Source organism: Gymnodraco acuticeps, unplaced genomic scaffold (assembly GCF_902827175.1).
Source record: "Gymnodraco acuticeps unplaced genomic scaffold, fGymAcu1.1, whole genome shotgun sequence".
In the NCBI taxonomy this organism is placed as follows: domain Eukaryota; kingdom Metazoa; phylum Chordata; class Actinopteri; order Perciformes; family Bathydraconidae; genus Gymnodraco; species Gymnodraco acuticeps.
The window spans coordinates 1,622,570-1,642,271 of record NW_022989748.1 but is presented as its reverse complement, the minus strand read 5'-3'; the positions used below and the strand labels follow the sequence as shown (position 1 = coordinate 1,642,271).

The following is a 19,702-nucleotide window of genomic DNA, read 5'->3' as shown; positions in this document are numbered from 1 at the left end:
ACACACTCAAAACCTCCTTGTAACAAAAACACTAATGATGCAGAATGGCCCATTTCAGATTAATATATATTATAGGATAACAATTATTAATGTGATCATCACTTTTGCAGAGCCAATTTGACCAAATAATTTTAATTTGCAGTGATTTTATTATTAATCCTTGCCAAATCGCAGATGAGAGACATGAGACAAGTGATGGAGGACAAGATAAAGAAAGATGTCCATGGAGGAAATGGAGAAAAGAAAGAAAGAATATGAGAATTTACTTGGGATGGAATTTGAAGCGGAACATAAAAGGACGAAGGGAGATTACGCAACACAGCATGGAAATACTTTATTTATTTTACTTATTAGAAATAACACAATAAATGCAAAATAACATCCCAGCTTCTTATGCCGACAAATATAAATCCTCATCAGCATGGAGACACAAAATGGACACATTTCATTTTTCAATCAGTTCACAAACTCATTTATTGCAGCGCACTTAAGGGTAGACATTCAATTCCTTTCCACAGGACGGTAAGAGATCATTTAATCTATCATTAGAGGACAGTCTCTTCTGTACATCCTCTGCCATTAGGAGGCCACATTTACAAAGTCCGTACAGGGAGGGATCCCTTAAACAGATTAAAAAGGGGAAAGGGGGATTGTTAGTCATACAAATCTGAAGGTACACCATCTGCAATCCAAATGTCAATGATACAAAAATAAATAATTGAGAATTTCATTTGTTTTGGAGGAAAAACTACTGTCAATTGTGAATATTTGAGGTGATGTCATCTCATCCTCACCCTGGGTCTAAACAAGGTTTTAATCTATGCAGTGCAAATATTAATCACTTCTGTACAAGTCGCTCTCCCTAGTCTACAATAGGACCATCTACATTTCCAACAGTTCCGGGCACTTAGTGGAATGTCATGTTACGAAATTATTTCTCTCTTAACACAGTGTCAGCAGTCTTAAAGAAGCCCTTTGCAGTATTATAAAGCTCGGAGCTACTGTGTGTAAACCATAAAAGCATATTTAACACAATACCCAATTAAAACATGTATTTAACATGCTAGGGTTAGGACACAGCTCTAATTTTAACATTACAATAAGGCATGTTAGCTGAAGAAGTAAAGTATGTTACGGTTAAAAAAATGCAGATATTAAAAACTGAAAATGCTCCATCACAGAGGCTCCGAGAACAAGTATCTATTTCAAAGTGTGGCAATCCATAGTGTGGCATGCCTTTTCTGTCTCTGTTTAATTTCCTCCTATCGGCTGCTTTTAATCACACAAGTGTTGTTGCAGAGATCAATAATACTTCTTTAAGACCTGTTTAGATTGCAGGGCATCTGGAATGTTGCAGAATATTAGTGATTGTCCTCAGTTCACCTCATTTACATGTGTGCTTCCAATGCATATTTACACGGACAGAGAGCTTGTACACTTACAATGAAACAAACTTTAACATTCATTAAGACTCAGGACACAATAAGTCAAGGCATCAAGACTTGTTGCCTCTCAAAAAAAATAGGCAACCCTGGTTTTAGATTTCCCCCCTGTAAGTAAATAATATGTACAAAAAGACAGGTGGACCTGGGTTTGCTTTCTTTTTTGTGTGTAGAAAGTGCACAGTCATGGTATGTACACAGTCTCAAAGGTCAGAACTCATCTGGGGACAGATTCAAGCAAAGTGGGCAAAAAGCTACAAGACGGGGACAACGTGATTATACACACACACAAACACACACAGACACATGTCTACACCACACAGGCAGTCAATACATTTTGTACAGTGATTCATTATTCTATACACCATCTGTAAAGAAACACAACTAGTCCCAGAAGATCCACTGCAGGTGTCCGAGCCTTTTTACAGAAACAGTCCCACCTGTAAGCAGCCGCTTGGAAAGTCTATGAAAAGCTCCAGAGAGGTTGTAAAAAAAAAAATCTTCCAAGACAAGGAGGAGGAGAAGAAGAAAAGGTACCGTGTTTTAGGCGATTGGAGGGGTTTAAATACAAAATCATTTCCCTCCCTGCTGCAGTCAGGTTTTTTTGTGATCAGATGACGGGGGCTCCGAAGCATTTGAGGCACCACTGGACGTTGGGGCTGGGCGGTTGGTCGATTATGTGCAGAGACTTGAGCTGCTCCTCGCTCAGTTCATCGTACGCCAGGCGGTACTCTCTGTCGAAGGCCTCTGCAGGGACATAGCAAAGAGAGGGAGGGAAGATTCACAAAGTCAGAAAAGAGAGCAAACTGTTTCTGTCTTAGTTAGAGTTAAAGTAAAACATCTACACTTTTTAATCCCTACGACCTTTTCATGTATTTATTGTACTCTAATTTGGCTGTGGTAATGCATACGGAATACAGGTTTAATTTTATTTAAGTTAAACATTGGCTCCTGTCATCTAAAATAAAGTCCAGACACTTAGACCCCATAACGCAATGACAAAAGTTGTAATCGTCATTTAAAAAGGGGCATTTTCTTTCTTCAAAGTTCACAAATTTGATTTATTTTTATCCAATGCAAAAAAACAACAACAATTGTTTGCCCTCTAAGGACATCAGAGCAACTTTTATAAATGGATGCTGAAGTTTTAAGGACAGTGAGAAAGACATATTAAACCAGCTACCCATTTAATTATTTAAAAAAGATTGTGCAAGAGACGTTCTCTGAGTTTCACAAATAAAAATGCTGATGGGACTCTTGCCAGCACGATGTATCTAGTTGATTTCACTCACCAACGTCGATGTTCTCCTTCCCCAAAGCCACCAGTGAGAGGAACATTATTTCTCTATAGATACTCCTGGGAGAATTACAAGGCACACAAATGAGAGATTCATCAAGATATCAAGAATATAAATGTCTGAATGCTTTGTAGAAAGTGTTTCGGAAAGAGACCCAGAATAAAGTCTGACCTCTGCCGTTTGAATCCCTCTGGGCGCTGTTTGATCTCCCGGATCAGCAGGTTGATCGGCCCGTACACGTCATTGGTCTGAATGCTACGAACAATTGTGTTGAGGAGGGTACGAATCTCCTGGTGGTCTGTGGGGGCCAGCGTCCCCTTCTTCTCCACTGCAAAAAAACACATCAGAAATAATTGTATTCTATCTGTTTTAGTAAGAACACTGAAGTTTTCCTGCCAACTGACATCGTATCAAATAGTTGTCTCTGTCTCTCCCTAGTGGTACAAATAAGAATAATAAAGCCACCAGAAAACCACATCAAAAAGTTTGATACAGTGTTTAGGGATGTACTACACTAATGTCTCATATAGGAGGGGGACACACTCACACAGGGTCCTCCAGAGCTGGTAGAGGGGCTCCCCGTGGTCCTGGTGCAGGTTGATGTTGTCCCACAGGAGCTGGACGTAAACCTGTTTACTGTCCTGGGACAGTGATGTCAAGGGCAGCTGAAAACATAAAGAATTGAGTTATGTTACTGACAAATAGAACATTAAAAGACATCTCAACCGTCTTAAATGTCACTTGTTTGGGAAAGATCACACCAACCTTTTAAAACGATCTTGAAATGTAATTGAATCCACCACTGAAATGTCAGTTAACTTTTTCCTCTACATCCTGATTTAATTCATTTCTGTTTTAGCAAAACAAAAAATTGGATGCAATAAGACCTGAGGAGGTTTGACCTTTAAAATGGCTGCCTTTTTCAGATGTTTTCGGCAAAAAATAATGAAGTCCTCAAAGAAAGTTGAAGTACAAACGTTATGTTACTTCTCTGCTGAGCTATCATGAGCAACTTTAGCCTAATTACTAGCTCCTGACAGAGATCCTCACTTGGATTAAATTAATACTTGTTATGGAATGGGAAGAAGAGCACTAGCATAAGACATAAGTGTCTCACCTGCACTCCTTTGTTGCAGTGTTCAGAGGTCAGGATGAGTCCAGGGAGGTGAGTGGGCAGGTCCAAACGACGGAAATACCAAACCAGGTTCCAGAAGATGATGGGGTGCTGGCTGAGGAACTTGTGGGTGTAGATCACCTGGTCTCCCTCGTTCTCAAGCAGCGTCTCCAGCTCTTTGCGCAGCACCAAGGGGCTCAGGTACGGGACGGACACAGGCTTGGGGTTCGGGCGTTTAGTCCCCATGCCATCCTGAGAAACACACACTGATAATTTACTAAATTGACAACTATTTAAGCACAGTGGGGTTATTTAGTGACGTGAGCAGCACTGACCGACACCTCCTGCAGGCTGCAGGGCAGGCTGGTGGTGGAGACGCCGTGTCCGGGTCTCGGGGAGTAGTCCAGGCTCTGCAGCGGACCCCCAACACTGTTGCTGCGCGTCAGAGATGTCCCGCTGCATCTGCGCTGCTTCCCCGCCGCCTGGTGCTCCAGGAGACCTAAGGGGTCCGACTGCACCGGCTCAGGAACCAGACTAAAAACACAGCAGAGAGGCATGGTTTGTATTTTAGTCTTGTACTTTTTCGTCAACAATTGCATGTTTTGCACGTGTTGATGACGTTGGTGTAGCCTTAGTAAATGAACCCTGATTTACATGAGGCTATTTGTCTGTTTTCTTCCCCTCTGCTAATAGCCTCATCAACAAGGCCCGCGCCCCCACTGACACTTTATCTCAGCCACATCATAGACTCTATGCATTACATTAATGCACACAATGTACACAATATTGGTTATTTTTATTACTGCACATATATTTTATTCCATTCTATTTCTATGCTATATTTTACTATATTTCTTATTATTTTTACTATTTCTTTTAATGCCATTATAGTTTTCTTAAAATAGTTCTCGATCTGTGTTTTTAATTTTTTTTTTTACTTTTATGTATGCGTCATGACATCAAGTCAAATTCCTCGTACGTGTCAACCTAGCTGGTGATAAAACTGTTTCTGATTCTGATTGGTTTGTACCTCTTAAGTGTTCCAGGCTGATTATCCGGAGTCTCCCGAGCTTCCTCTTCAGGGAAAGAGAGGAGGTCTGGTGCCTTTATATCGGCGGCGCTGCTGGCTGTGGGCTGAGCGCTGCCGCTGTGGATACTGTCTCCTGAAGCACTGGGATTCATGTAGAACCTGAGAGGAGAAATCACAGAACAGACCGTTAGACTTTGTTGTGCGTACCTATAAAATAAGGACAAAGGAAAAGTGAAGCTGCATCATCTACTTCATTCCAGGACAAATTATTCTTACCCTGTCATTGTGCGCAAGTCATGAAACTCCACATGCAGTAAGGGAAGGAAGGCCGTGCTGCAGAAGGGACAGTTGGTGTTCAGGTTGGAGTCATCGGCCGTCCAACCCGCCATGATCTCCTCGTCGTACACCAGCGCTTCACAGGAGCGGCACTGCGAGCAGCTGGACATCAGCACCTGGAGACCAGTCAGGAGTTATTGCTATGTACATGTTGGAAGTGGCAGCAGCAGCAGTGTGTGTGTGTGTGTGTGTGTGTGTGTGTGTGTGTGTGTGTGTGTGTGTGTGTGTGTGTGTGTGTGTGTGTGTGTGTGTAGTATGTCTGACCTCCAGTGCACAGTTCTGGTAGATGCTGGAGGAGGAAGCGTGAAGCGAAGAGCCCTGCTCAGAGTCTGGAACCCGAGCTCGTCCTGGAGTTTGATCTGGATGTAAAGACAAAATGTATAAATTCAAAGCCTCTTCTCTTTTCTGCTTATATTTAAGTATTTGCACTGCTGTGAGTGTTTACATGTCAGGTGTGTCCCGCGGCCCGTGTCGCTGCTGCCGCTGCTGCTGCCCAGGCTGGTGCAGCTCTGGTTGAGGCCGTTGGCCACCAGCCCCTGGATCGCCCCTCTCTCAGGACTGTCATCCACATCATGTGCAGCCAGCATCTGTTCATCCAGGTGAGAGGGGAAGCCCCCGCCACCCTGAGCCTGTTCATCCTGCGGGGGTAAAGTCAGATGTAATGGAATGCTCCAAATCAACAGCTCTTGGTGATTGAAAGGTTCTGGTAAAATATTGATCAACTAAAGAGGAAAACATCTAGGGAATAGTCTCTAGAAAATAACATTTCCGTTTATGTCCCATATCTGCTTTGCATTATCCGCTTCAGAAAACTAAAATAAAAAAAACTGTAGGATTACCTTCTTGCAAATGGGGATCTGTTGTAACTTTTTACATTGTAAATGGATAAATAGTAGACAAAAAAGTGCAGTCTTTTGACAACCTGGTAATCCATAGTGTGGTGCTGCTTGTACAAATTGTTTTGAGATTTGTATATCCAAACAATGATTTGTGTACCAATGCTACTGAGATTAACTGTAAGGACCCTCACCTCGTCGTCTGAGTAGGAGTAAGCTGAAGCGACGGCCCCCCACACTTTGCTGGCCACATTTGCCGCCTGTTTCATGCTGGACTTCAACACGTCGATTTTAGGTCCGGTGAGCAGGTTGTCCATCTTGATACCTGATATGGAGTTGATGACGGAGCCCAACGAGCCCCCCTGGGCGGACTTGACGAGTGCCGTCAGTGAGGCTGATCGGGGGCTACCCACCGCGCTGCCGGGGGTCTTTGTCTTCACTGCGAAAGTCTTGGAGCGGGTCACAGTGTTGGGGCTGCGTTTGGGGGTGTCGCCTGGGGAGCCGGTGGGAGTTTTGACGGGAGGCACGGGGAGGCTGGACCTGCGCTCCAGAGCCTGCTTGGGCTGGGGGGAGTCGGTGGAGTTCCCCTGCGCCTGCTGGAGCTCCATGCTGGAGGACTTGGGGCCCAGGGGGCTCCTCAGGCTCATGTACATCTCGATCTCCTCGGCCAGGTTGCGGGACACCACGGCGGGCACGGAGCGGGGGGGCTCCTGGCTGGTGACGGAGGCCGACTCTTCCACCTCCGTCACAAGGAGGGAAAGCGGGTCGGCACCCACCTGCACGTCGGCCCTGTCCAGGGTGGCCCCTCGCAGCCCGGGGTCCTCCTCGTTTGTCTCTGTGTGCTTCCTCTCCCGTGTCTCCAGTTTTAACTCCGCCCCCTCCATCTCTTCATCATTTCCTTTCTCCTCTTCCTGTCCCTCTTCCTCTGGCAGCTTCATCACCACCTGATCTTCTTCAGGCTCTTCCTCCAAGTCTTTAAAAAGTGATTTGGACAAAGAATTAGGGGGCGGACTGGGGCATGCAGACAGCGCCGCAGCCAGGATGCGAGCATCGGCGCCCATCTGACTAGCCATGTGGTCCACGCCTTGCTCCAGCAGCATGCCAGCGCGCGTTTCAACGCTGAAGCTGCAGCTGCGCTCGCCGAAGGATTTCTGCCGCTGCTGCTGCTGCTGAGGCTGGTTAGCTGCGTCTCCTGCAGGCAGCGAGGCCTCGTCGTCAGGGAGAGACACATTATCGTTCTTGCTGCGTCTCCTGAACAGCTTCCCTGTGCCTGCAGAATGTGTCCAGAGTTAAAACAACAATTCAACTTAGCCTAATTGAAATGGAAACATATACTTTTAAAGGTTTCCTATCATGCTATTTCTAGGCATATATTACGGGTCTCAGTTATATAACAAAATATAAAAAACATGTCTATGATGTGTTTTGCTCAAAATACCAAACAGATCACCCATTCTAGCCATGCCTCATACCCCTCTATTTCAGCCCTGTTAGAGAAGTGCTGATTCTGGGTACTTAGCTTTAAAAGAAAAAAAAATTGGGGTGGGAGCTAATGCCTGCTCAGAATTCTACAGAGAGATTCTCAGCTAAATACTCCCGTGATTAAACGCCATATCATGTTCCAAACCACATCAAGGATTATTTCTGAAACAGTATGGAGCTCAAATGCTTTTTCTCTTTTTACCACAAGGTGAGTACCTTTTTATATCCTGCTTTTTTACACACATACTCTCTCCAGTACAGCTTAGCTGTGAGTGTTAGTGTTGCTTGCTAATGTGAACAAAGACCATATTACTTAAAAACGTTGCGCATCGTTTCTGATAGGGCTGTGGGTCCACATTTCCGATATTAAGTCATATCGGCAGCAAATCTGGATCAGCTCCGTTGTACCCCCGTTTTTAGAAATTTAGGTACGGAGGAAAAGAGAGAGGGTTTTGTTTTCTGACCCTTACACACCGGGGACACATATTTATGTATAAAAGACATCAGAAAGTGCATTTTGCATGATAGGAGAGCTTTAAGTGACATCAAGGACTCATCCGTCTCCTCACCTGTTTCCCTGCCACTGTCAAAGCTCCCTGTGGAAAGCTTCACAATACTGGGAACAGGCGAGGGCACATCCACAGGACTGGGGGGCTCTGCTACTGCGATTGCACTGTCCACAATGTCACCTGGTAACAAAAAGCACATTGTTGACAGACCAACATCACCGTACAAGGAAGAAATGGGGTGTCTGGTCACATTAACAACCTTTAAATGCAGAACTACAACTGGAAGTAGCTTTTCCTACCATTGCGCTGTGCTTTGGAGTTGTTTCTCTGTTCAGTGGAAAGGAGGGCTGTTTGTAAAGACTCGGCCAGCTCCTGGTGCATATCATCCTTGGAGCCGTAGCCTTGATCAGACTGCCTTCCTGCGGATCACAAAATAACACAAACCATGCTGTAACGCCTGTCTTTCAATCACAATTCCTGCCCCAAATGGTTTTAATCTCTTAACTTTATGGGATCAGTACCTGTACTACAGTGTTTGTCTGTTGTGTCTTCCGTGCCGTGGGCTAAGCGGTTGTGCTCTTCACTGTTGACCTCACTCGAGCTGTCGGCACTTCCGTGACTCAAACGGTCCGCGTCATTGACCGCTGACACACCTAGAGATGTAGCTGAAATGCACAGAAAGGAAAAGTGGGTGAGAAACAAGAAAACAAGAGGAGACATTAAGAATCGCACTGATTATTTGATCTCCACCTGTAGCACTGGGTCCCTTATTGGCAGATTTTGGGTCGAGAGCTTTCTTGAACTGGGCCACTCCACGAACAACATTACGAAGCTTGGTCCACATGAAGAGGCCGCTTCGGTTTCTGCTCGGCCACGGGCTCTCTAAGACGGCCTGCAGAAGGAGGAGACAGAAGATGAGGACATGGAAGACAAGTGTTGTTATGGCTGAAGCTCAGTGCTCTGAGCCACACAGTGTTTTAACAATGTAAAAGTCAAAGTGTGACCTTGTTGTAGTATCCATAAGTGATGGCGTTCGGATGTACTCCAGCTTTCTTCATCTCCACCAGGACTCGCACAGCCATGACGGGAAGACCCCAAATACCGCAGAGCTGCATCATCACTCTGTAACACACCTGGAGACGGAGAGATACAAACATTTTCACTCAACCCCACGCCGTGTCAGGGCCTGTTTTTGCACACGGCATATTCTAGTAAAGTGGCCTTGTTTTAAAAAAAAGTCCTGGACCTCAGCACAATCATGGCTGGAAAAATAATTACATCAAAAACGTATTTTGTGCAGTACAATATAGTTTAACCATAAATTAATCTTAGATTTGGTTATCAAATCAACAATGATTGCATTTATCCCAAATGATTACTTCAAGGAAGACAATTGAACATTTTAAAGGAATTTGAAATCAATTTGAATACATCATTTGACCGTACCTCGTCCAGCACCTCCACCTCGGTGGTCCTCATCTTCAGGAGGACGTTGTAGGCCTGCTGCATGGCGCGGCTCTTGGACTTGGACAGTCTGACGGCAGCGGGCAGGCAGATGAACCACAGGCTGTAGCAGTGACTGAAGAGACAGCGCGCCCACCGCGGGGGGTTGGAGTAGAAGTGCTTTGCCATCTTGTACGCCAGCTTGATCTCCTGTTGGACCAAGGCATAAGAAAAGGTTTAAGAATTTAAGATGTTTTTTCCGAAAGGAAAGAAATAAACAAATAATTATAATAAAATACAAAAAAAACATTATTAAAAAGGGGGTTCATGTTGCTTAAGAATTCAATTATTCAATGTAATTATTATCATTATTGTGAATATTTTAACAGCATGCAGACTGTGTGGGTGATTTAGTCTAAATGTTCCTCTCCTTTCACGCAACTATACCGTTTTTAAATACAATTTTATAGTGTGAATCTGCTTTTTTATCATTTCTAAAGCACTTTTGATTGCCTTGTGTTGAAAGGTGCTGTATAAATAAACTTGCCTTGCCTATTAATCAATATGTCTTTCAACAATGATGCATAAAATGATCAGCGCTTCCATTGTCTTGAAACACACGTGCACACACCTGCTTGGTCCTCTTAGCCAGCAGGGCGGGGCTGCTGGACAGACTGGCCCCCGCCGCACTGCTGCTGATGGAGGGCCGTATCTCCATAGGACAGTCAAACAGCTCCATCTGCAGCCTGGGGAAACTTTTATATCTGCAGGGAGAGAAATAGGATTGTTGCAGGGTCCTGTGCTTCAGAGTCAGAGTTGTATCTATACTTTAGTCAAGGCTCACGTGTATCTGGGGGAGGGTTCAGTTCCATCGTGAGCTGGAGGCTCCGCCGGCATTACAAAGACAGTGTGTTCACTCTTCTGAGACTCGTCCAGCTCCAGCAGTCTGGTGTCCTCAGATGACTCTCCTTCGACCTGCAGGGAGCATCCAGAGCCTCAATACAGACTGACTACTGTGACTTTACATAAACACACTCTGTAGGTCATTTCCTGGCTGAGGGCAAGCAAACAACAAGCACACTACAATCTGCTATGCTTATTTGATTGTGGTTAGGAGTTAAGGATAGAAGAAAAGCAGGAAATGTTTAGGAGGAAAAGGCTAATCTACTTACCTTTTCATTTGAGTCACAGACATTAAAAAGAGGAAATGTGATCATAGTGTAAGCCCAGTATTACCTTAGCGCCCTTGTCGGTGATTTTATCAGAGGGGAAAAGCTGCAAGAAGAGGAAAGAGAGCAAAGGAACCAGAATGAATCAGAGGAAATGTTCGCTTCCTTGCTCTCCCAGTTTGGACAAATGTTATTTTGCCAATAAAACATAAAACAAAAGGCCCGTTCACAGAAGGAAGCAGAGGAAAAACAAAACAGTGTGACGCCGGTTTCATCGCTAATCACCTTCTCCACGCAGTCGTCAAAAAAGGCGAGGCCGGTGTCCTTGTCGCTGACGAAGGTGCACTCCTCGATGAAGCGGATGAAGATCTGCGTCTTGGTGAGCTGGGAGTAGAACTTCTGGTGGGCCCGGTCTCTACTTTTGAGAAATCCTGCAGGAAGGCAAGGGCAGATTGTTGTGACACTTCTTAAAATTCCATATATCAACATTCACATCACCACAGTCCATTTTAGTTAAAAAAAAGAGCCAGGGGGGGGGGGGTAATCCATAGAAAAAGTTAAAATATTCCGAGATGAAGTCGTAAATGTACCCCCCCCTCACTGTTGTATGCCTCCAAAAAAACATCTAGCTACAGTTTACATTCATTTCTGTCCAAAATGTCATCATCTTATTCATAGACATTTGCGTGGAATTGTCATAATAATCATATTCATTTTAGAGTTCTGGTCAAAAGGGACCTTTGACAACCAAAATCCTAGTCCAAGTGGACATTTGAGCCAAATTTCAAAAAAGTCACTCATCGCAACAAAAATGTCACTCCTGTGAATTTATGACTTAAATCTTATACGTTTTTTCTTGGCATTTGAAACCCTCTCCCAGATTTATAATTGAGATGTTTAACCTAATGTACCTAATACGCAGTTGTACATTCTTGTACTCACTCCAGGTAGAAATAAATCAGGTTATAATGTATTTTTATCCATCTTCTATAATGTAAGTGGTAAAATATGCTGTGTCGTAAGCCCTTTTCCATCCTCTACCTGCATCTAAAATTGATCTCTAACTGTGGAGGGGAGGTCTTATTACAGTCTTATTACAGCCAAGTCTTATTACAGCCAAGGAGAGGGGTGATTGATTTGTAGAAACACTTCAGTTGAGTGATAGTTGAGATGCTCCTTTGAATAGAGATGCCGATAACATTAAACAGAAGGTGATGTCATCCTTTTTTTAAAGCTGTAAATTATGCACAGCTTCCAAAACGAAGAACATCCAGGTATCAGAGTTTTAGGCTGGACTTAAACACACTTTAAATCAACTTAATTTCCGCTATGGATGACTGGGTTACCCTGCAGGTCGTAGAGGGAGTCTGCAGCTGTGGCTTTTACAGAAGGCGCCTGTGTGATGGGTTTGAGGTAGGAGCGGTAGCCCTTCAAGATGGACGCCATGAAGCGCAGGAAGTTCTCCTGGATCTCCATCTCCAGCGCCGTCTTCTTCTTGTGCCAGGTGAAGTCCGCCTCGATGGGAGTCATGTCCACCGCCGAGTTATCCTGTGGTGTCTGACCCACTGTCACTAAAACACACGACAAAGAAGAGGCTATGTTATGTTTAAGTGTGTGTACCTGCATACAGACTGCAGATGGAAAGTAGCTACAGGAAATATGGCATAAATCGTCTCTTCTTCTTTTAAATAATGTATTTGTATGCATGCTCCTTGGTTAAAAGAGACATCAAAACAAGAGATATTATAACAATTGAAATACAATCTCATGGAGCATTTTTTTAGGAGGCGTGGCTTACAACATGTAGTAAAAGGTTATCAGACAAAAATACAACTGAATGCATTGTTAACTAAATGTTTAAAAGTAAGTACAAGAACTAGTTAAAGGTTTTTATTTCAGTGAAAAAAATGTGCCACCAATCAGTTGATAAAATAAATTCAAACTTAATTTATTTAACTTTCACTAGCACTTTTTGTTGTTCTATTGTTGTACAACTTCTGTCTTGGCACACATTTAGTTATTTCCCTCAAGATCTACTTTTCCTCACATAGTCCTTTCGATTCATCAAATAAATTATATTGAGTTTTTTCATCACCAGAAAATATATTATTATTTTCTTTTAAATCAGTTGACTGTTGCTCAAACGATACAACAAACAATAACTGACTTCTAAAAACGTACTTGCAACTGCCTTAACTTATCTTAACTGTGTTGCAACTTTTCCTATATTTGCAGTTTGTAAACATGTCATTATATTTTCCCATAAAGCAGGAGGTGTTGTTTGTACCTGTGGCCAGCTGGTGGTGCAAGTTGCTCAGGGAGTTAACCAGACTCTTGCAGGGTTTCTTTGGGAGGTTCTTCCAGTTGCTGTGTCTCTTTTCATCAGACCTGCAACACACGATAACACCACAAACGCAGTTAGCTGGAGAGCTGCACAAAGTACATTTAAATACTGGAAATAGTCCAACATTGTGAGAGCTGTAAATACTATCAGAGCATACAGGTAGATGGTGTTGGTGTCCAGATCTACACAGACGACATCTGGCGGGGGGTCGTAAAGGTCGAAGTAGCGGGAGTCCACGCCCACTATGAATGGACACGGAGCGTTGAGGACTCCGGCGAGAGAGAGCGGGCACAGAGGGATGTAGGGACACTGCCACTGGAAGGGGAAGATCATCTGAGGAGAGACGAGAGGGAAGCAGGATGAATTCAACAAGACAAGTGACTTCATACAAACCTCTTTGAATAAACAGCACATGGCAAATACATCTTATAAAAAGGAAAGTGAAGGTTGTGACTGTTCTGATTGTTAATTATTTTTATTTATTCAGGGGTGCCAGCCAGGTCTCTCTCCTGGCATTCAAGATTGGTCAGTCATGTTTCGTTTCAGTAGTATTTTCCTTTTTTAAATCAACCATCACAAAGGTATGCACACACATCAAAATGTACACCCTACACATTGAATGACCATTGTTAACTTCACAAGAAAAACACCAACACAAATGGTGTTATTTAGCTAACTTGTTGTCATTCATTCATGGAGAATTACGACTCAACCTGCTTTTATTATCCAGAGAATACAGATAAACTTTTACTGTTGACAAAAAAGTCATTATTTCTTCATGTAGAGACCATTGTGTGCAGAAATGTAAAAATGACACTGTTATGAAGGCAACTACGCCTCGTATAAATGTAATAACATAGCATTGAATATCAAACCTGGGGGGAAATGGCTGAATTTGATCCACATTATTGCCAAAAAGGGCTTTATGCTGTGGGTTATTACAGGATATTGTTTTACACGTGTCTTCTTTTGAGTTAAAAAAGAAGATAGGATTCCAGACGTCACTGACCATGACTTGAGTAATATTCGCCATGGCTCTCGCTGAGGGAATCATGATTTTTGATGATATTCGTGCAGAAATGGTACATGGTGAATACTCACAGCCACCACAGCCTCGGCCACCCCGGTGAGCACGGCGGGCCGCAGCGAGTGCAGCAGGATCTTACTCTCCAGCAGGATGAAGTGCAGCAGCGTGGCACAGTTCTCCGAGCCCAGATTCATCAGCAGAGTGCCGTAATCTGCCCCGCTGAGGGGGGGGGGGGGGGGGGGGAGAGAGCACAGGAGGAGAGTGAGGGGGTGGGTTTGAGCAGGAAAACAAAAACAGAAAGGAGACGTAAGGGATGCTACAGAATCAATTTCAAAAACTTGTATTGGTTTTTAAAGCTCTTAATGGTCTTGGGCCTAGCTTTTTATCAGATTTGCTTTTAACCTATGAGCCCTCTCGAACCCTCAGGTCTTCTGGGGCTGGACTTTAATCATACACAAAGTGAAAACAAAGACCCATGGAGAGGCGTCTTTTTATTATTGTTACGGGCCACGATTGTGGAACAGCCCCCCAGAAGACCTGAGGGTGGCAAAGAGCGTTCATTCTTCTAGAGCAAATTCAAGACCCACCTCTTTAATCTGGATTTTAAATGAATCGTCTTTTATTCAAAATGTGAGTCTTATTTTATTCCTGTTTTTTTCAGTCCTGCGTTTGTATTAAGTTTTTGTTTCTTTTTAAATCACAGAGTTATGGCTTACTCTGGTTATTACCTAGGATGGGGGGGATATTATTGTTTTTATTTTTGTAAATTGTCTATGTGTTTGGTTCGGGAAGCACTTAAAGTTACCTTTGTGTATGAAAAGTGCTATTTGATAAACGTTTTTAACTGAGTTTATAACTGGAGACGGAGACTGGAAACAATGCCATCATGTTTTTAAGTGTGAGGATTTGATCTGCAACACTACACTGCTCCTTTTTGTTTTTAGCCTGCTCAGCTGTTTTTCTTTCAGACAAAGCAAACATAAACTGCCCCGTTCAGATTGAAATGAAAACAAACCTTTCAAAGTAAAACATCTAAACTGAAACTGGCCACCTACAGTAGGTTTAAGAAGAATTTTAACAAAGTAACTGAACATATTTGTTTGTTGTGAAATGATTAAGCATTGCAAAACCTGTAGTACCTGAGGGGTAGGGGTGTACACACAGGCTGGGACAGGATCAAGGTGTCATGTGCCGACAGCTGAAAGGAAACAAAGTATTATAAGGAACTTTAGAAACATAATTATACAAGTCAAAGTATGGTTATAATTGACAATAATAACAAATGTCACCTGGACTAATATTCTGGGCCTTTGAGGGGAAGGAAACGACACGTTGTGCATAAAGTGGGAGATGTGCCTGTTGAGAGAAAAGCACAAAATGTGGTCAAATGTCTTAAAATATATGCAGCATTCAAAACAATGTAAATAGTTACGGGTATATTTCTACTTTTCGATGGGCAGAGGGTGCGGGCCGGAGACGGAGAGCTTGTAGAGGAACATCAGGAACTTGCGGAAGGACTCGAAGAAGGGCCAGCGGGAGAGTAGGCAAATGCATTTGTTGGTGTTTACGGGTCGGTTAGGGATCATCTTCTTCTCCACCGTGGTGAGCAAGCCCAGCTGGATCTTCTGCTTCTCGCTCAGCTGATCCACGGGATGAGGCTCGTAGAACTGGATGGCTGACCCATACACCTGGAGCCAGAGACGGACAAATTATTTGAGTCCTTTTGTAACTTTTTGGTTTAACCTTAATGGAAGTACCATTTTAGTGAGCTAACACCAGAGAAGACCAATACCGTGACATTATTCTTTTATTAAGTACATTTTCATTCTCTCTCAGAAACAAGGAGGAACTGCTATTTGCTGATAAATTCTGTTAAATGAACTCAAACTAAAAAGAAACGTCATTTCTAAGTAGTTTTTTCTACATAGTTTAGTGAGACTACTAGTTGACATTTACTTAATTGATTGATGGATTTTTATTTTAAATCAGTGCAGTGTAGACAGCGACAGTGATCCATTGACTGCTTGTTAAAGTAAGGACATGTTGCGTCACATTTTTGACTCATCTCACCTTTTCCCCGGAAGAGATGGTTAAGACAAATGTGGAGAAGACGGGGAGAGGATCTCGTGTGTTTGGCGCCCAGCACTCGATTGTTGCACCCATGGGCAAACAGAACAGAGGGACAGATTCTGACAGAGGGAATGACTCATAGTCCTCTTCTGGGTAACGAAAAATGAGACCTGGAGAAAAAAGGAAGATAGAAATGATGACTTAAATAAGTAATGTTGTATTGTACAATTCTGGCTTTATTTCACCGCGAGGATTAAGCAGAATAAATGAAGAAGAGAAGCAGTGTTTTTTCTGTAGTTCTGATAAACAGTACTTAGTATAATCTGGTTTTATTTACAGGAAATAATCGTTCTGCTCCTCTGTGTAACTTGTTGTTTGGCGAGATGTTGATCTTACAAAACACACGCATTCTTAGGTTAACATGAGCATACACAAGCGAGCCTGCAGACACACACACGAAGGGCGTGGCAGGAAGTGCTGTTGTCTGAGATGAATAAACAGCCTTCTCACAGGAAAAAGGCCGGGCAAAAAGATAAAGCCTGCATGTTTGTGTCACAGTCATAAAACACTCATTATGAAGGTGAATTCATCCAAAAGGCCAAGCTGTTGGGAAGAATTCTGCCAGGCAAAATGTCACACAGCAGTTTAGAAATGCCAGCCGTACTAAACAATGACTAACGCAAGATCGGAGATATACACTGAAGGTGCCGCTCGCTTGAAATTTGAGACAATAGGTAACTGACACACAAAGCTGCACCATTGTAAACTACACTGCTGTTTCCATATCATATCAATGACTAGTTATTGGAACATGTTTTAATATCAATGTCTGATGAATGTGTTACAAAAATACTCTCTCAAACTCTGACTAAGAGTCAAATGATGTTGACTTACTATCTCATCATTCTGAATTAAGAAATCTAACTACTTTACTTGTGGCCATCTCTTAAATTTGAGTTTGTGAATATTTTTATTTTTAATTTATTATGGACTCTTGGCTTCAGACACAATATTTTTTTTTGACCATATGCTACAACCAGCTACTCCCTGAGTCCTTTTATCTAAAATAACAGTGGATTTAGAATATCTTCGTACCTTAATTATTTCTCTATGAAAATGATGTGAATTTCTTAAACAGTAAAGCATCAGTAGAAACACTCACCAGCTTTGTAACTGATGGAATTGGACGCAGACACTGACTTCTTGTAACACAGGAACACATTGGAGCCCCACTGAAATAATCAAAACACAAACATTAAAATTAGTTCTCCATATACTGATGAAAAGTGTTCACTCCGGAATAAAAATCTGACATTACCAAGCCACAGTTGAGGTTCTTGTCCACTTTGCAGAAGGTGTGAGGCGGCGTCTCTCCTTTGCTCGTGACGATGACGCAGATGTCGGTCACCGCGAGGGAGTTCTGCGGCGTGACGGGCGGCGCTCGGCGCAGCGTGATGAAGATGCGCTGCGATGTTGCCGAGCTGTTGTTGACGTTGGCGCAGCGGCCGTACGGCGTGGCCTGGATCACCTCGCAGCCATGGATCAGACGCTCCTTACCCTCATACAGCACTCTGAGGAACACAAGCAGGAAGTAGGTATGTTAGTCTGGTTTTTTAGGCATATATTATGAGTCTCAGATATACAAATATATAAAAAACATGTCTATGATGTGTTATGCTCAAAATACCAAATAGATCATGCGTTTTAGACATCCCTCATATCCCTCTGTTTCAGCCCTGTTAGAGAAGTGCTGATTCGGGGTCCTTAGCTTGAAAAAAAAAAGAAGAGGAGGGGGAGCTTGTGCCTGCTCAGAATGATACGGAGATACAGCGAAATGCTCCCGTGATTAAAGGCCATATCATGTTCCAAACCACATCAGGGATTATTTCTGAAACAGTATGGAGCTCAAATGCTTTTTCTCTTGCGGGTTTACCACAAGGTGAGTACCTTTTAATGTCCTGCTTTTTTACACATACTCTGTCCAGTACAGGTTAGCTCTGAGTGTTAGCGATGCTTGCTAATGTAAACAAAGACCATATTACGTCCAACACACGTTGGGCATTGTTTCGGATACCGCGACGTTTCTGATAGGGCCGTGGGTGTAAAGCCGGCCCACATTTCCGATATTACGTCATATCGGGCGCAAATCTGGATCAGCTCCGTTGTTCCCCCGTTTTTAGAGATTTGTGTACGGAGGAAAATAGAGAGGGTTTTATTTTCTGACACTTTGTGAGTCTACTGACACACCGGGGACTAGGGATGCTCCGATCGCCAATTTTGGGGCCGATCAACGGAATCAGTATCGGCCGATACCGATCGCCGATCCTATCGAGTGGGCAGGGCCTATGGGGATCTTCCATTTAAAAAGTGATGTTTAAAACTCAGTTAATGGGGCTCATTCACTGGCATTTCCACAAACAACCAACATAATTATTACATTCAAATGAAGTGCATTATTCAAGTTTACATTAACTTTGGATAACACGGGAGAAATTAGCGGAAGCGCTCTCTTTTCCTCTCTCCTACCCTCTCCCTCTCCTGACAGCCAATCAGTATCGTCTCATGCAGCTCACTGATCCAGTAATGAGTGACCCGACAGTGAAGAATACATATATTTATAACTAGTTTAGCTTGTTCCAAAGGTAGATCAAATAGCTAAGTGTGTTAGGTCTAACTCTTAGTGTGTGTGTTGCTCCGCTCACCGGTCCGTCACAGCGGGCGGAGCTGCAGGATTTCTGCTTCACACACGTTGCATACCGCTATTTTATTGTCTTTTTCGGACACCTTCAAATACTGCCAGACCGGTGAAGCCATTTTGGCGAGCTTGTTTTGCCACGCACAGAGAAAAGTGTCATGTATTTTATGTCATAATTTTACGTCATGCTCTCCTCTCCTCTCACAATCGCCATTTTTAGAGAGCACCGATCGATCGGTAGAGAGTGAGTATCGGCCGATATCGATCGGCGGCCGATCGATCGGAGCATCCCTACCGGGGACACATATTTATGTATAAAAGTCATCAAAAAGTGCATTTTGCATGATAGGAGACTTTAATGACTGGACACATTTTGTGAATATTTGGCAAGCAGTGCAAAGAGCTGGCATCATTGTACTATCTTAAACAATTTGGTGGCTCAGAGAGAGTGCTGTCCATGGATCAGTTTTGCTGGCACACATCGCTTTCGTTTCTTAAACATGCCTTGCAGCCAAACGACAACACTCACATTCTTATGATGCAACAGTTTACATTGAACATGAAAACAATCGACATGGAAGGCAAACACCAACTTAGGAGTTTGAAACTTGATAAAATAGAAGACGGTAAAATAGAAAGAACCAACACAGCAGATACTGGATGATTTCCCCCGAATAGTGAAGTATTCAACCACACGCTGAGTGATGAGGTTAAGCATCTGAGGAAGCAGCCTTCCATGGAATCCTCCAAAGCAGAAACAATACATTATAACTAATTCAGTTTTAGGTCATCTTGGATTAAAAACAGCATTGCAAACATTGTGCACTGCAATGCTGCCATATAAACATACATCCACATTCAGACTGATAGGAAAAAGTGTTTTCTTGAGAGACAATAAGCAAACTGA

General features: G+C 43.1%; 1 protein-coding gene across 2 annotated transcripts in view; it reads right to left on the bottom strand.

Moving 5' to 3' along the window:
* Positions 1-443: 443 nt before the first annotated feature.
* The window catches only part of dennd4c (DENN/MADD domain containing 4C), a 34,438-nt gene continuing 15,179 nt past the window's right edge, over positions 444-19,702 (bottom strand). The window contains exons 3-33 of one of the 2 annotated variants that reach the window (XM_034227124.1): positions 17,419-17,671; positions 17,263-17,332; positions 16,101-16,270; positions 15,477-15,718; positions 15,320-15,386; positions 15,170-15,228; positions 14,105-14,249; positions 13,161-13,336; positions 12,947-13,047; positions 12,006-12,230; positions 10,945-11,090; positions 10,727-10,765; positions 10,335-10,465; positions 10,122-10,254; positions 9,494-9,700; positions 9,052-9,180; positions 8,798-8,939; positions 8,569-8,712; positions 8,347-8,466; positions 8,108-8,227; positions 6,251-7,326; positions 5,666-5,858; positions 5,485-5,579; positions 5,161-5,336; positions 4,885-5,043; positions 4,190-4,388; positions 3,858-4,106; positions 3,288-3,405; positions 2,912-3,068; positions 2,735-2,799; positions 444-2,189 (exon numbers count right to left, since the gene is read on the bottom strand). In XM_034227124.1, the coding sequence (XP_034083015.1) occupies positions 2,053-2,189; positions 2,735-2,799; positions 2,912-3,068; positions 3,288-3,405; positions 3,858-4,106; positions 4,190-4,388; positions 4,885-5,043; positions 5,161-5,336; positions 5,485-5,579; positions 5,666-5,858; positions 6,251-7,326; positions 8,108-8,227; positions 8,347-8,466; positions 8,569-8,712; positions 8,798-8,939; positions 9,052-9,180; positions 9,494-9,700; positions 10,122-10,254; positions 10,335-10,465; positions 10,727-10,765; positions 10,945-11,090; positions 12,006-12,230; positions 12,947-13,047; positions 13,161-13,336; positions 14,105-14,249; positions 15,170-15,228; positions 15,320-15,386; positions 15,477-15,718; positions 16,101-16,270; positions 17,263-17,332; positions 17,419-17,671 (5,443 nt within the window). In that variant the 3' untranslated portion in view covers positions 444-2,052. The remainder of the gene's footprint in view (positions 2,190-2,734; positions 2,800-2,911; positions 3,069-3,287; positions 3,406-3,857; positions 4,107-4,189; positions 4,389-4,884; positions 5,044-5,160; positions 5,337-5,484; positions 5,580-5,665; positions 5,859-6,250; positions 7,327-8,107; positions 8,228-8,346; positions 8,467-8,568; positions 8,713-8,797; positions 8,940-9,051; positions 9,181-9,493; positions 9,701-10,121; positions 10,255-10,334; positions 10,466-10,726; positions 10,766-10,944; positions 11,091-12,005; positions 12,231-12,946; positions 13,048-13,160; positions 13,337-14,104; positions 14,250-15,169; positions 15,229-15,319; positions 15,387-15,476; positions 15,719-16,100; positions 16,271-17,262; positions 17,333-17,418; positions 17,672-19,702) is intronic. The other variant, XM_034227186.1, reaches the window with a different exon arrangement.